At 53.3% G+C, this 14,177-nt stretch overlaps 1 protein-coding gene across 4 annotated transcripts in view; it reads left to right on the top strand.

Annotated features, from left to right (window-relative positions):
* MYT1 (myelin transcription factor 1) overlaps positions 1–5,401 on the top strand; it is a 63,462-nt gene extending 58,061 nt beyond the window's left edge. For all 4 annotated transcript variants that reach the window (XM_018057467.1, XM_018057465.1, XM_018057466.1 and 1 more), the window contains 4 exons: positions 418–509; positions 1,067–1,170; positions 3,095–3,238; positions 3,553–5,401. In XM_018057467.1, the coding sequence (XP_017912956.1) occupies positions 418–509; positions 1,067–1,170; positions 3,095–3,238; positions 3,553–3,693 (481 nt within the window). In that variant the 3' untranslated portion in view covers positions 3,694–5,401. The remainder of the gene's footprint in view (positions 1–417; positions 510–1,066; positions 1,171–3,094; positions 3,239–3,552) is intronic.

Below are 14,177 nucleotides of genomic sequence, written 5' to 3'. Positions count from 1 at the left end.
ACATCAAATACCAGTCTCTGGAGAACAAGATGACAACCAGCCCTCCTGGAGCTGAGTGGTCAGGGCAGGTGCAGAGACAGACTTTGCAATCAACAAATATGTTATTAGTTTGGCGAAGGACGCTGTGGGGAAGATAGGGCAGGCAGGGGTGAGGAGGTCTTTTCTGAGAGGTGGTGCTTGCCCCGAGCCTCTGGGAACAAACCTTCAGAGCAGGGGCCTGAGCTGGGAATGGCCCGCGCTGTTGGAGGAGTGAGGAAGCTGGGGGCCAGGAGCCAGGACCGGAACACCAGGGATGAGTGACAACGCTCCAGACAGGATAGTCCTCCAACAGCCTGGCTCTCACTGGGACTTGTGACCTTAGACTGGCTTGTGAGGCATGACCTTGGATTGGTCTTCATGCATGACCTTTGCTTCCAGCTTGTCTGGCTGTCCCAGAGCGACCTTTGCAGGAAAGAAGGGAAAACTCTCAGGGGATGAGGTTCTTGGCACGAAATTCAAGACGAGTGATGGTGAGGCTGCCCCCTGCACCCCCTGCATGTGGTCCTGGGACCTAAGTGGGCGGGTGGTTTAGGCAAGAGATGGGTTGGGAAGCAAAGCCCCTCCTGGAGTGAGTTGTGGTGGAGACAGAGCTCTTGAGCTGAGCTGCCAGGGCCCCTCACCTCGGCTCAGAACCTCTGGCTGCCCTGTGCCCAGCATGGCCATCATAGCTCTAGCCTGGGGCTTGGTGAGCCCTATTGGCAGCACCAGAAGCCGTGTTCTCGGGGTGTGTGGACCTGTGTTCTCAGGCTTCGTGAGAGGGAAGTGGAGGAAACCAGCACCATCTGGAAAGGCTTCCATTTTTAACTTAGCAATTAACACTTGCCCAGGAGGTATCTGTTTTCCCACCAAGACCAGGGCCTGGAGCCCCACAGCTGACACGCAGCCACTTTCCCAGTCTGAGATGTGGGCCACGAGTCACTGGGGCTTCTACTCCGAAAGGGCTCCCCAGGCCCATCTAGAAAGCAGGCCTTGACTGACCCCCTCCCCTCCTTGTGAGAGCCACGACTGAGGTTTCTTTCTGGGGTAGTGCTGGACAACGACGAGGAGATCAAGCAGCTGAACCAGGAGATTCGAGACCTAAACGAGTCCAACTCTGAGATGGAGGCCGCCATGCTGCAGCTGCAGTCCCAGGTGGGTGGTGCCGCCCTGCCCTGTCCCCACCTGCCCTAAAACCCTTGTCCTTCCCATCCTCCCCCTTTTTCTGCTCAGTACGTGTTCCACCCATCAGGAGTCCTGAGGTGCCGGTAGGCACCATCCTGTTGGTTTGTAGGAGCAGAACCGCAGCGTGGGTCATCAGAACCTGACTGGAGCTGTGTTCCAGCCCAGCATGGCCATACACCTGCTAAGTGACCTGGTGTACTTCTTGTTCCGAGTGTGCCTTGATGCCCTCCCAGGCAGATGAGCATAATAGGAGAATCTGTCCTATTCGGTTGTCGTGAGACGAATGCATTCCTACAAGGAAAGCAATTCACACAGGGTCTGACCCAGAAGAACCGCTGTGCTGAGGGACAGGGTTACAGATTGCCTTGAGTCTGTGTCCTATCCCTGAGTTCCCCAAAATGAACACTCAAAACGAAAACAAAAACAAAAACAAACCGAAAAACAGTGAATTTCTTATTTTGAAAAGAACATGCCTTCCTTGGCTGCTGAGTAGGGGCTGGAGCAGAGATAGGGGCACAGAGGAGCAGCCACACATGGCCATGTCCCCAAGGACAAGGAGGTGACCTGGCCCTGTGGGGGTGGAGGGCATGGGGACTGGGGAAGTGTGAGATGCTGGAGTCCTTGTGTCTTCTGCGGCCCCTCCTTTCTGTGGCAGACGGGCTTTTACGCCGACCTCCTCTTACCCAGAAGCCGGTGTAAAAATAGCACCAGCTGATGAGGATCAGCAGGGATTTCTGTCCTGCCCTGCAGCGTCTCCCCAGTTCAGAGGCAGTGCAAGTGGAGAGGGGGTACAGGGGCTGCCTCTGGGCACCGAGACGCCCTTCTGGGTGGCTTTCCCCATATTCTTCCCTGCTGTTTTCCTTCTCGAAGTCCAAGGCATCTCCCAGTGTCAGTACCCTTGGAAAGCACCTCTGGTTTCTCTTTATTGGCCAGCACCCACCTACTTATAGAGAGATTATTCACTGAGTCCTCTTGGAAGGACTTTCCCCTCCAGGGAGTTTTGCATTACATGCCCTGCTGGAGAGCAGGGAAGGCAGGCTCAGGACCTCTGCTCAAACCTTTTAAAGCCAAAGGCTTGTCACTGGGTAAGGAAAACGTGATGCTCCTCCCCAACCCCTCCTAAAAGTGTTCCTGCACCCCAGGGATGGCCTGAGGCGCCATCCATACTGATGAGCTTGCCTCTGCCCTGAGTGAGGCTGGGGGCTGCCCTCCCAAGCATGTCTGCTCCAGGCCAGGCCCCAGGGTGAGCTTCTTGCCCACCTTGCCTACAGGGCTCTGACACTCTGAGACTCATGTGGTGCCTGCAGCACCCAGAGCAGGCGAGACTGCCCATGGTCGGCAGCCCGGTAGAGTTGTCCTCTGTTCTCTGATGTTCCATGTGGAAGCCTTGGAGCCCCTGGAGAACTTTCGGACTCCCTCCTGGCGCCCTGTTGGGTCCAGAGAAGACATGCTTGTGCTGGAAACCCCAGGGTGAGCTTTGACGTGCTGGTCCACTCAGCTGAGAGTGGCAGTGGTCTGTGCTGCTGCCTTCATAGTTTTGATGAGGCCCTTGGTTGGTCTTTCTGGTGGGGATGTTCCGCCAGTTGGGAACAGTGTTTCCACCACAGAGGAAGAGCAGGAAGCCAGTGATGGGCTGGGACACGAAGCCAGCGTCTCCTTCTGTGCTCCTCTCCACCCCACAGGACAGCTGGGCTCAGAAAGCCATGGCCCCCAGCCCCTAGCTCAGTCACTGTCCGCCCCCTCCACCCAGGGACCAGGGCACTGCCAACCCTCACTGTGGCAGGGCTCCTGCCTCTTCGCCCTCTCCTGGAGGGACATGAGACGGCCCAGCGGGCATGCCGGGCCTGCTCCCAGGAGGACACTCCAGGCAGCAGCTCTCGTCTCTGTCTGGCAGATCTCGTCCATGGAGAAGAGCCTGAAGAACATCGAGGAGGAGAACAAGCTCATCGAGGAGCAGAACGAAGCCCTGTTTCTGGAGCTGTCGGGCCTGAGCCAGGCCCTCATCCAAAGTCTTGCCAACATCCGCCTTCCGCACATGGTAAGCAGTTAGCAGCCCTGTGGCCTCCCCAGCTGAGCTGGCACCTGTATCCTGGGGCTTCGGGGAGGGCAGGCACCCCTCTGCCTCTGGAAGGGCCCCACCCCGGGCAGATTGCTACCCATGGTGGCTGTCGCACCCTGGGCAGCCTGTGCCATGATTGTCTTAGCCCGAGTGCTGCCTGTGGTGGGTCTGTGTGCTCATCTCTGGCAGCGTGGGCTTTCTGGGTCTGAGGCTCCCCCATCCTCTCCCATTACTGCTGGAAACCCTGGGGCCCCTGCATGGACGGGCCTCGCTAAACCAGTTGTGTTCTCCAGGAGCCGATATGTGAGCAGAATTTTGACGCCTATGTCAGCACCCTCACCGACATGTACTCCAACCAGGAGTGCTACCAGAACCCCGAGAACAAGGACCTCCTCGAGAGCATCAAGCAGGCCGTGAGGGGCATCCAGGTCTAGGCCTCCTTGTATGAGGAGCCACCATGCTGACTCGGGGCGCCCAGGGCACCCCGACTCACCTCTGTCTTTTACCTCCCTAGCCCTGCCCTCCCAGTGGAGATTCCCACTCACAGTGACTTCTCGTTGGCAGCCCAGGGTGGCCTCGGCAAGGGGGTGGGAGTGTTTAGCCAGAGGAGTGCCTGGAAATCCTCGTCTCCCTCGATGTGACTCACGCGCCGGGCCAGAGGCCTTGACCTCTCAATGTGAGTGCGGGGCGTGAAGTATTACAAAGTGATTTATTTTTGCTTCTGAAAGCTCGAAGTCTCCAATGGAAACTCACGGACAAGGTTCTCAGGGAAGTTTTGGAGCTGCAACCACAGTATTCCTTTGTCTGTCAAGGCCGAGGGGGCAGCCTGGCCGGGCGGGTGGTGCGTGTGACGAGTCAGCCTGGAGTGGCCAGTGCGCCCATGCGGTGAGGCCGCTGTGACAAGTGTGTTTCCTGTTGTCCTTTAATTCACTTTTATGTTAAGCGTGGAAGAGAGCAGCGTTCCAGAGGGTAGGTTAGGAACAGGCCTGGAGGAAGCTGGCCCAGGGCCCCCTGAAGACAGCGCTGGTTCCACAGGGAAGCACCTCTGGCGGAGCCCGCAGACCCTGTGCTCAGGGTCAGGCTCCCTCAAGGCTGCAGCCTTTAGACCCAGGTCGGGGTCCAGGTCAGGGCCTCTGGCTGTCTGTGTGCCCACCTGGCCTGTGACCCACCACTGCCCATCACCGGGTCATGGCTGAGCTTTACCGAGGTGGGGGAAGTGACAGCAAGGTCAGGCGATAAATTCCTGACTGGAGACCACCAAGGTGTCACTTCTGTTTAGATCCATTCGAGATTCAAAAGAAGATAAATTTTGATTTAATGTGTTAAAAACACAATGTTCCTAACATGTAAATAGAATCCAAGCCAACTGTGACTGCGATTCCAAGTTAGTATTTAAAAGTAGAGAAATTGCACTTCCTGGAAGAAATGAGAAAGTAGTTAGTTTAATTATTCTGTAAATTATTTAATTTTGTCAAAATGTAAGTATTTATATTCACAACCTCTTATGTTAATGTTGGCTATTTATTTAACATTTTTATTTATTAATTTTATACTATTTTACCTAGACCCCACACCAGGACATATGAGAGGGAAGTAAATGAAATCAAAGCAAACTTAACTATTTGACTATGAGAAGGGCCACAAAAAATCTTGCTGTAACTTCTAGTTATGATTTTAATGCAACTGAGTTATTTTTTATATATTTTGTTATTTATTCTTTTAATAATGGAGTTTTTAAAAAGTATTTTGTAACTGAGGAATTTTGATAATTTGGGGATATTTCCCCTTTGGTCCAATGGAAAGAAAGACTTTTCGGTTCTCTTCATCCCTTTGGCTCTTTGTTTCAGGCACGGACGACAGCAAATGGCATTCTGTGTTCATTGTTTATTTAAGTGTAGTGCAGCTGTGTGCTCTGGCGTGTCTCTTGTGTTGCGTCTGTGTGCCGGTTCTTGATGGCTGAGTCCTATCGCTGTGAGGGGCGCTGGCTGCAGGCCGCCCTGAGCAGCTCCCGCTCTAGGCTCCTGTCCTCTGACAGCTCTGATACTGTGATCCTCCTTCCTCAGGAAACGCTGACCCCACAGCACAGCACTTCTCAGTGTGTTTGCAGGGTGATTTCCTAATAAAAGTCCACTCTGACTGTGAGTGGGAGCCGTGTCTGTGGTGGGGACGCCGACTCTGTCCCGGGAGCTCTGGGAGTCACTTTCCTGGAGAGAGGGCGGTGGGTGGGTCCTCTGTGATGCACACGTAGGAGCCACGTTTCCTTTGTGGAACTGCCCTCCTCGGAGGTCTGAGTCACAGACAGTGCGTGTGTGAATCGGGGTTTTCTCAGGGTCAGAAGTCTTTCTGCTGGCGTTGTTGGCCTGGGGGGTGGGGGGGTGGCGCTGTGAAATGAGGGCTGCCCCAGACCACCTCTCCTGGCTTCAGGAGGAAGTCCTGTGCAGGGGAGAGTTTGGACATTCCGGAGGGAGGCAGAGTTGACAGGAGGGGAGAGAAAAGTGGGAGGGGGAGGCAGAGAGACCTCTCTGGTGGCCTTTTCAGAGCTCCTGCATTCAGCCATATGTGAAGGCGGCTATGATTGCAGCGGCTCCTCACTGCTTTACACTTTTGTGTCAGCTGTGGCTCTCCCAGGTGAGACTCAGGTATGGGGCTTCTAGTCAACATTCACCCTGAACTGTCAACATGCTTTGACCTCCCTGGGCATCTAGCTCTTGAGGGCAACCTGGAGCTCCCTGCCTGACCTATGAATAAAGCGAGACTTTTAGGAATGCTGGGCCTTACTCCCAAGCCCTGTCCTAGTCAGATGGCTGAGGATCTGGAGGGTTCCAGCTACTGGCTTTGGAGACCAGAGAAGGTAGCAGCATGGAGGGGTGTGTGAAACCTGTGCAGCCTCGAGGAGGGGCTCCTGGAAGGCATGGAGGATTGGTGGTCCAGGTCGTGACCATCCGTGTCAGTACCCATCCGTGGGTGCTGGGGTGACAGCATTCTGGGGCCATGAAAGTTGGCTGCCTGATGGCAGGTGACGAGCAGAGGCCAGGACTGTGGAGGAATGGGGGGATGGCCACGTCCATCCTGCATCGTCTCGCTCCCACCCTCTCCCAGGACTCCGCCTGCTCCCTGCCAAGTGTTTAGCGGGCTGCTTAGCCTCCTGACTCTGAAATGTTGCACTTCAGGGGACCCACATCCCTGCCCCCAACCCCGCACCAGTTTAGCCAGAGCCTCTCCCCAGCGCCACAGGGCGTGGCCTCAGCACGTGCTTCCGAAGCCTCCAGCACCTGAGAAGCACCGATGCCTGTGGAGGCGGCAGTGTGCAGGAGCAGGTGTGCTTGCCGTGGTGGCCCCCAGCCAGCTTCATCGTGGGGTGCTCTGCCGGTGGGCTCCGCGCAGCCTGATTGGTCTGAAGACCCAGGAAGACAGCATGACTGGGAAGAGGGCCCCGGAGGTCACCCTCCAGAGCAGGTGAGTGTGCATATGTAGGGGGACCAAGGGGCTGTGGGGGGTGGGGACAGGGCTGGAGCAGGGTTCTCTCCACTAGCTGCATCTCAGTAAAGACTTCTGTGCGTAGGTGGGGACAGGTGGGCCATGGTGAGAGGACAGCCGGGGAGAGATCAGTTCCAAACCAGCCCGGGACTGGCCTTGGGCCTGGGCTCCAGCCACGATGGACTCAACTTTGCCCTTCAGAGCTGCTCCGGCCCACGGCTGGCTGGGGTGCACCAAGGGTGTGCCCCTGGAACGTGGGTGGCACCCCCTCCTGTGGGATCCTGGAAGACCTCTCAGGGAAGCTGTGTGTGGGATGTGGCTGGTGGGTCGGAGGAAGGGCTTGCTGGAGAGGGAGCACTGAGCACCTTGAGCGTGGGTGTTGGTGTGTAGGACCCTGATATTGAAGAACTATGGCACAGAGGAGGCTGCTTGGTCCTGTAAGACCTGTAGATTTTCCCAACTCTGTTTCAGTTGCCAGAGTTCTGGGATGTACTAGGAAGCCTGGTCTCAGGGTTCTGGGCCCTCAGTATCTTTCCTTTGGAAGCTCTCGGCTTCTATCTACCATAATGTCCTGGGCTTCTGAGAGTTTGTCCACTGTGGGGTCAGCAGACTGAGCTTAAATGGGGCTCTGCCTTCACCCACTGGTGTCTGTGCCTGATGCTGTGGGCAGAGGGACCATAGTAGCCGCCCTGGTTTCAAGCAGAGGCAGCATCACCGTGATGCTAGAAGGTTGTATAGTTCTGCAGTCTGATGATGACATTAGCTGTTCACCCCCTAAAAGCTGCTTCCGCCTCTTGCTTGAAGGGTCTACTTCCAGGGTTGGAGGAGGGTCTTGGTGTCATTGGCATATGCTGCTCAGGACTTATTTGTGCTATGGGGACCTCATCCATAGCCAGGCCTCCTCTCCCAGCCTGTGGCCCCTTCTTTTACACTTTCCAGAGAGTACAACTCAAGGCTTTATCTGGAGGGAGGGGAGCATTCCCCAGTGCCAGTCATCTTTGTTACAGGACCCCTCTTCCTTCTCCAGCATCACCTGAATCTGCCAGTTCCTGGCTTCCTGAGGAGTGGACGGCCTTGGTCCTGAACTTCCCACACTCTGGCTGTAATCCAGCCTTTGGGTCTAGAAGTCATTTGCTACACGTTTATGTATTTTGGCTTCTAAATCACATTGTTGTCCCCTCTTTCATCTTCCCATTCCTGCCAGTTTATACCTTAAAAGTTGTCAGTTTAGCCAGATCTTGAGAGGGTGCCAAGGTAGATAGGTGAGTCTACCTGCCCTCCTTACCTGGACCCACAGGTGGAGAGCACCTGGCTGTGTGTGGAGGCTGCCTGATTGCAGGAGAGACTCTTCCTTTCACCACTGTGCCAGTAAGGCTCGTGGCTCTGTAGAGGCTGTTACAGCTGTGGGTGTGGAGGGTTCCTAACATAGGTCCAAACTTGCCATACAGGTCAGCCAGTGTTACAGATGCTTCCTTTCTCTTTGCTCCTCCTTTGAAATGGTACATGGCTTCTCTGACAGAACTCCAGTCCCCACATCAGCCAAGTGCCTGTCAGGTTAAACCACACAGTGGGCCAGGTGACCCGTGACTGTAGGCACCCTACCAGTGCTGGCAGCTGGCCTTTGGGAGAGGCCCTGCAGTCTTCTCTGTCCCCCAGCCCTCTGCCCCCACTAGCCTCTCCGCTTTCCCTGTCCCCTCATGTCAAGGGTGTGTGGGCTGCTGAAGTCTGGCCTCTCCCCTCCCGACACTTTTTAGGGCTCCCCATCCCTCGGTCTCTGGGCCCTCCTCCAACCTGTCCCCTTGCACTCTGCAGAGGTGGCCCTGGGTCACCCCCTGGCCTCTGCCCTCTCTTTCTCACCCTCCGTACAGCAGTGTGCCATGTGCAGAGAATGCCTGCACTGCTCCCCGAGGCTGCCTTTCCCAGCCTAGCTCTTTCTGGGTCTCCACTTGAATGTCCCACCTGTTGCAGGAGGGCTGATCAGGGTGCCCATAGTCAGGCCACAGTGGGCAGGGGGATGGCTGCACTGGGCAGGAGGAGGGCCCAGGGCCCAAGCTGTGATTAGGAAGATCCAGCTGTGCCCCTGGACATCTTGGCTAGGGGCAGCTCAAAGGTGGGAGCCACGCCTGGCAGAAGCCCCAGGGTTAAGAAGTCTCTAGACCTGCTTGGAGCATCAAACAAGAGACCTTGAGCCTAACCCTCCTGATAGGGGGCTCCAGGGTGAACTCCAGCCTCAGTTCCCCACCTTCTGGTCCCTCCTTCCAGATGCTGAGGGCCTGAGAGGAAAGCAATCAGTGCTTCTGATTTGTAATTAGCATCAGTTTAAAATGTGAAGGGGGCTTCCCTGGTGGCTCAGATGGTAAAGAATCCACCTGCAATGTGGGAAACCTGGGTTTGATCCCTGGGTTGGGAAGATGCCCCAGGAGGAGGGCATGGCAACCCGCTCCAGTATTCTCGCCTGGAGAATCCCCATGGACAGAGGAGCCTGGTGGCTACAGTCCATGGAGTCGCAAAGAGTTGGACACGACTGAGTGAGAGTGGCCATAAAGAGACAGTGTTTGTCTCCCTTCATCTTGAGCTCATAACAGATTGAGTCTTTTTTCCCAGGATGAGGAGAAGGCTCATTACAGATCAGAATGTCTGTAATGTGGCCTGAGGCACCTGGATGCCCCAGGGCAGTGTGGGAAGAGCCAGGTGGAAGCTGACCTCTGTGTCTTGGACAAAGATGGTGATGTAGCCTCAGGCAGCCCCACCTGGACATAGGGGGTCTGCAGCTTTATTTCTAGGTTCACACAGTCCATGTCCTCTGAAGGGAGGAGGGCAGACCAGCCACATGTTCTGATCTGCTCTCTGGGTCCTCCTGGAGAGGGTCTACCTTCGCTGTAAGCTGGGGATGGTGGCGGCCACCAGGCAGCTCACATCTGCTGTCGGAGTGGCCTCGTGAACAGGAAGGCCCAGGGGCCCCTCTTCTGTTCTTGGGTGAGGATTCACTGTCACTGGAGTGACCATAGGTTCCGCACAGAGTGGCCAGGCCTGTCCATGAGGTGGTCTCCTCCAAGGCACACATTTTTGGTCATAAGCAGAGAGGAGTAAGACATGGTCCTTGCTCTGGGACCACATTTTCCAGAACTTTCCTGATTATTCCAGAACCGCCTCCACACTGTACCCTCCCTGGAGGCCCCTCCACATTCTCGTTGTTTCCGGAGGGTACGGCGGGCTCCTGACCTCATCCCCTGTGCTGACCCTGGGGTGAGGGGAAGGTCTGTCCTGTGTGATTCCCACCAAACTCAGGTCTGGGATCATGACTAGACCTACAAACACGTTTCCTTTGTGAAGTGCTGACTGCTGGGGCCTTTTAGAGTCCAGAACAACTTGAAATTGAGAAATGACATGTGCATGTGCAGAGGGTTTCTCTACCTGGTCCATGGCCCTCTCCAAATTCTTCAGTGCAGCAGGGACACGTCCCCACTCACAGTCCCCACGTGTCCTATGATTATGACACTAGGGGCAGTCCAGACCCTGGGCAAGTCAACCCCTCTGTATGGCAGTTTCCTTGTCAGTTCAGGGGGCGTACAAGCTGAGACATGAGTTCACTGCAGTGGGGACCAGGCCATTCTGAAACATCTGGACACCCCAGACCTTCTATCGCAGTTCCCTGCGAAGCCAGCTCAGAGGCATCTGTGAGAGAGGGTAATAATAGTGGTCTGCTCCAGGTCTCAAAGTTCACCCCCTGCCCACAGAGCTTTGCCCCAGAGGCCATCCAGACTCCTCACTCTTGCTGGAGGTGATCTGGGGGCACTTTCCACAAGGCTTATGCACCTCTGGGTAACCAGTGGTGTTGGGGCAGGGGATTCTATTGCCCGCCGCCAACACCCTGCCATGTGTTGGAGCCGTGGGTCAGAACTGGCGACCTTCAAACATTGTTCAGTCACTTCAACCCTTTAAATGGAGTGTCACCTGGAGCCTCTGAGCTGCTCTGGCAGAGGCTGAGGGTCAGGACTGGTGCGGTCATGCGGAGCCAAGCACAGACTTCATGCTCAGTGGGTTGGAGGAGGGCCCAGGAAGCATATCTGGACAGGTACAAGGAGCAACACATGGAGGTGAGTTAGGAGCGTTGGGTGAGACCCCCTCATGGGGCTCTGGTTTCTGATATGGTTATGTCATGATTTCTCGTAACATCTTATGAAAAACCCAAACCAACTTTTTACATTACACAGGTGTCAGCTCTCAGGGTGTGAGTCCAGGGCCACCTCACAGCTGTGGACCTTGAGCAGGATACTTCCGGCCTCTATGCCTCAGCTTCCTTCTTTATACATCGGTTCATAGCACATGCTGCTGAAGGGGTGTGGGAGGGAGTGATGGGAGCCCACACACCACTTCTGACACTCTGTGAACACCTCTAGCCCACCTCCTCTTCCTGCAACCCCATCAGCACCAGCCACCATTCCTGGCCCCAAGGTCAGACCCCTGCTGTCTGATCACCGTGACCAGCTAAGCTCAGGGCTTGCGGGTGCCACCTGGGGCAGTGCTGTGCCACCCACCTGGTGACCATAGGTTGAAGCTGTCTGCTGCTGCCGCCCTTCCCTAGTACCTGGTTTTGTCCACCAACAGCTGCAGCCAGAGGTTCTGGAGTTTGCTCTCTCCAGACCAGCCCGTGACTCTAAGGCTGTTACCCGCTCATTCTCTCCCCTCAAGCTTTCCCTCTCATGAGTCACAAAACATAGTGGCGGGTGGCTAAGTGGCTGGATAAGGAGGAGGGGACCCTTGAACCTGGGAACAGCATCCTAAGAAATGGGGCTGTCAGCTTCTTGGGGGGTGGTGCTTCCACCCCAGGGGTCCTGCAGACAGGCTTCTGGACCCTGGTCTGGCATCCCTTGTGTAGAAGGACCCAATTCTAAGGTTCTCCAGAGAAACAGAACCAAGAGGTAATATTTGTATCAGCTGTGTCTCTTTCTGTAAGCCTACATTTATATCTGTATATCAAGAGAGATGTGTTTTCAGGAACTGGCTTACATAGTGTTGGGGTGTAAGTCTGAAATCTGCAGAGCAGGCCAGCAATCTGGAGACCTGGGAAAAGGTGATGTTTGGAGGCAGAATCCCTTCTTCCGTGGCCCCAGGAGCAGGGGATGGGGGGTGGGATGGGAGTGGAGGGGTGGAGAGGGATCTCCATCTTTGCTCTTAGGGCCCCAGATACATGGATGAGGCCTTCCTACATTTTGACACATAATTTGCTTTATTCACAATTAACTGATTTAAATGTTAACTACATTTTAAAAATACCCTCACAATAATACCTAACTTGTATTTGACAAAATATCTGAGCACCATAACTTAGTCAAGTGGACACATGAAAGTAATCATTGCAGATTCCTTCCCTGTGCCCGGGCATTTCTAACCTTTTTTTTAAGGTGATTTAAGATGAGATGTTATTTTTCAGAATCCCTTTCCAGTTATTTTACATACGTGAATACATGTAAGTTCACCAGTATTTTCAGATCAAAATTAAAATGTGGTCACCTTATAGTACAAATTGTAGAGAAACGTTGACTCATGTCCAAAACCGTGGTTAATTTCACTACAAATGGCTTAAAATGAGGAAGATAAAATTTTTTTTTTTTCTCTTCACACAACCTACCTTGGATGCTTTCAGCACACAGTGGCGACGCCTTGTGGTCAGTTTTGTGTCTTGTCATTGCTGTGGCCTGAAACCAGGGTGTGGACCCCTCCTGGCTCACTTCTCTGACCACCAGAGTTAGGAGAGATGGTCCAGGTGTAACAGTGTTCACTTGGGCTGTGGTCCCCACCTTGACCACCCATGCACCCACTGCAGTGAAGTTTGATGCGTCTGTGGGCAGTAAACTCACTTAGAGGCCCAAGATGCCAAGAGTAGGTGAGAGCCCTTCCTTTGCCTGAGGAGATATCGGAAATGAGGCTGGTGGCTGGGGGGTGAAGAGTGGGAGGCGTGTTTTAGTTACTGTAATTGCAAAAGCAGTTCTGCTGCTGCTACTGCTGCTAAGTCGCCTCAGTCATGTCTGACTGTGCAATCCCATAGACAGCAGCCCATCAGGCTCCCCCGTCCCTGGGATTCTCCAGGCAATAACACTGGAGTGGGTTGCCATTTCCTTCTCCAATGCATGAAAGTGAAAAGTGAAAGTGAAGTCGCTTAGTCATGTCCGACTCTTTGCGCCCATGGGATTTTCCAGGCAAGAGTACTGGAGTGGGTTGCCATTGCCTTCTCCAAAAGCAATTCTACCTCATAGTGGAAACAGACAACACCACAGTAAGTAAAGTAAGAAGTGACATCCTTATCCAGGACTGAGGTGCACTAAGAAAATAATCTTACATATTTACCCCCATAATTATCATTTCTAGAGCTCTTCATTCTTTTGTGTAGATCTGTGTTTCCATCTCTTATTGCTTTCGGTATGAAAAACTAGCTTTATCATTTCCTGTGTGGGTCTGCTGCTTCTAGCTCTTGTATTTCTTAAAAAAAAAAAATTGTCTCCTTTTTAAAAAAACAACAAACTAATATACTTCATTTCTGAGAGTAGTTTTAGGTTTACAGAACTATTGAGGGGGTAGTACAGAGACTTCTCATATATACTCTCTTCCATGCAAACAATTCCCCCTATTATTAACATCTTGCATTTATGTGGTACATTGTTACAACAGATATACCAATATTGATACACTATTAAAGTTCACAATTTACATTAAGGTCACTCATGGTGTTGTACATCCTACGAGTTCTGACAATGCACATGCCCTATAGCCACCACTACAGTATCACACAGAATAGCTTCACTGCCCTAAAAAGCCTGCGTGCTCCGTTTATTTATCCCCCTTCCCCCTAGCCCACAAGGTCTTCCCTTGTGGCTCAGCTGGTAAAGAATCTGCCTATGATACGGGAGACCTGGGTTTGATCCCAGGGTTGGGGAGATCCCCTGGAGAAGGGACAGGCTACCCACTCCAGTATTCTGGCCTGGAGAATTTCATGGACTGTATATAGTCCGTGGGGTTGCAAAGAGTCAGATACAACTGGACGACTTTTACTTTCACTTTCCCCTCACCCCATCCCTAGAAACCACTAATCTTTTTACTGTTTCTATAGTTTTGCTCTTCCTAAAATGTCATATTATACAGTGTGTATGGAACCACACAATCTGTACCCTTTTAAGACTGGTTTCTTTCATTTAGAAATAAGCATATAAGGTTTCTCCCTGTCTCTCCATGGCCTGGTAACTCATTTCATTTTAGTGCTGAATAACATTTCACTATTGCGATGTACCACAGCTGTGTACAAAAACTGGCAATTATGAATAAATTGCTATAAACATTCCTATGCAGATTTCTGTGTGTACACAGGTTTTCAGCTCCTTTGGGTAAATACCAAGGAAACTGCTGTATCTAATGATAAGACTGGTTTGCTTTGTAAGAAACTGCC

The sequence above is a fragment of the Capra hircus genome, chromosome 13 (assembly GCF_001704415.2).
Source record: "Capra hircus breed San Clemente chromosome 13, ASM170441v1, whole genome shotgun sequence".
Lineage (NCBI taxonomy): Eukaryota > Metazoa > Chordata > Mammalia > Artiodactyla > Bovidae > Capra > Capra hircus.
Note: the sequence above shows the minus strand (reverse complement) of the source record. Positions and strands in the feature narration are given on the sequence as shown.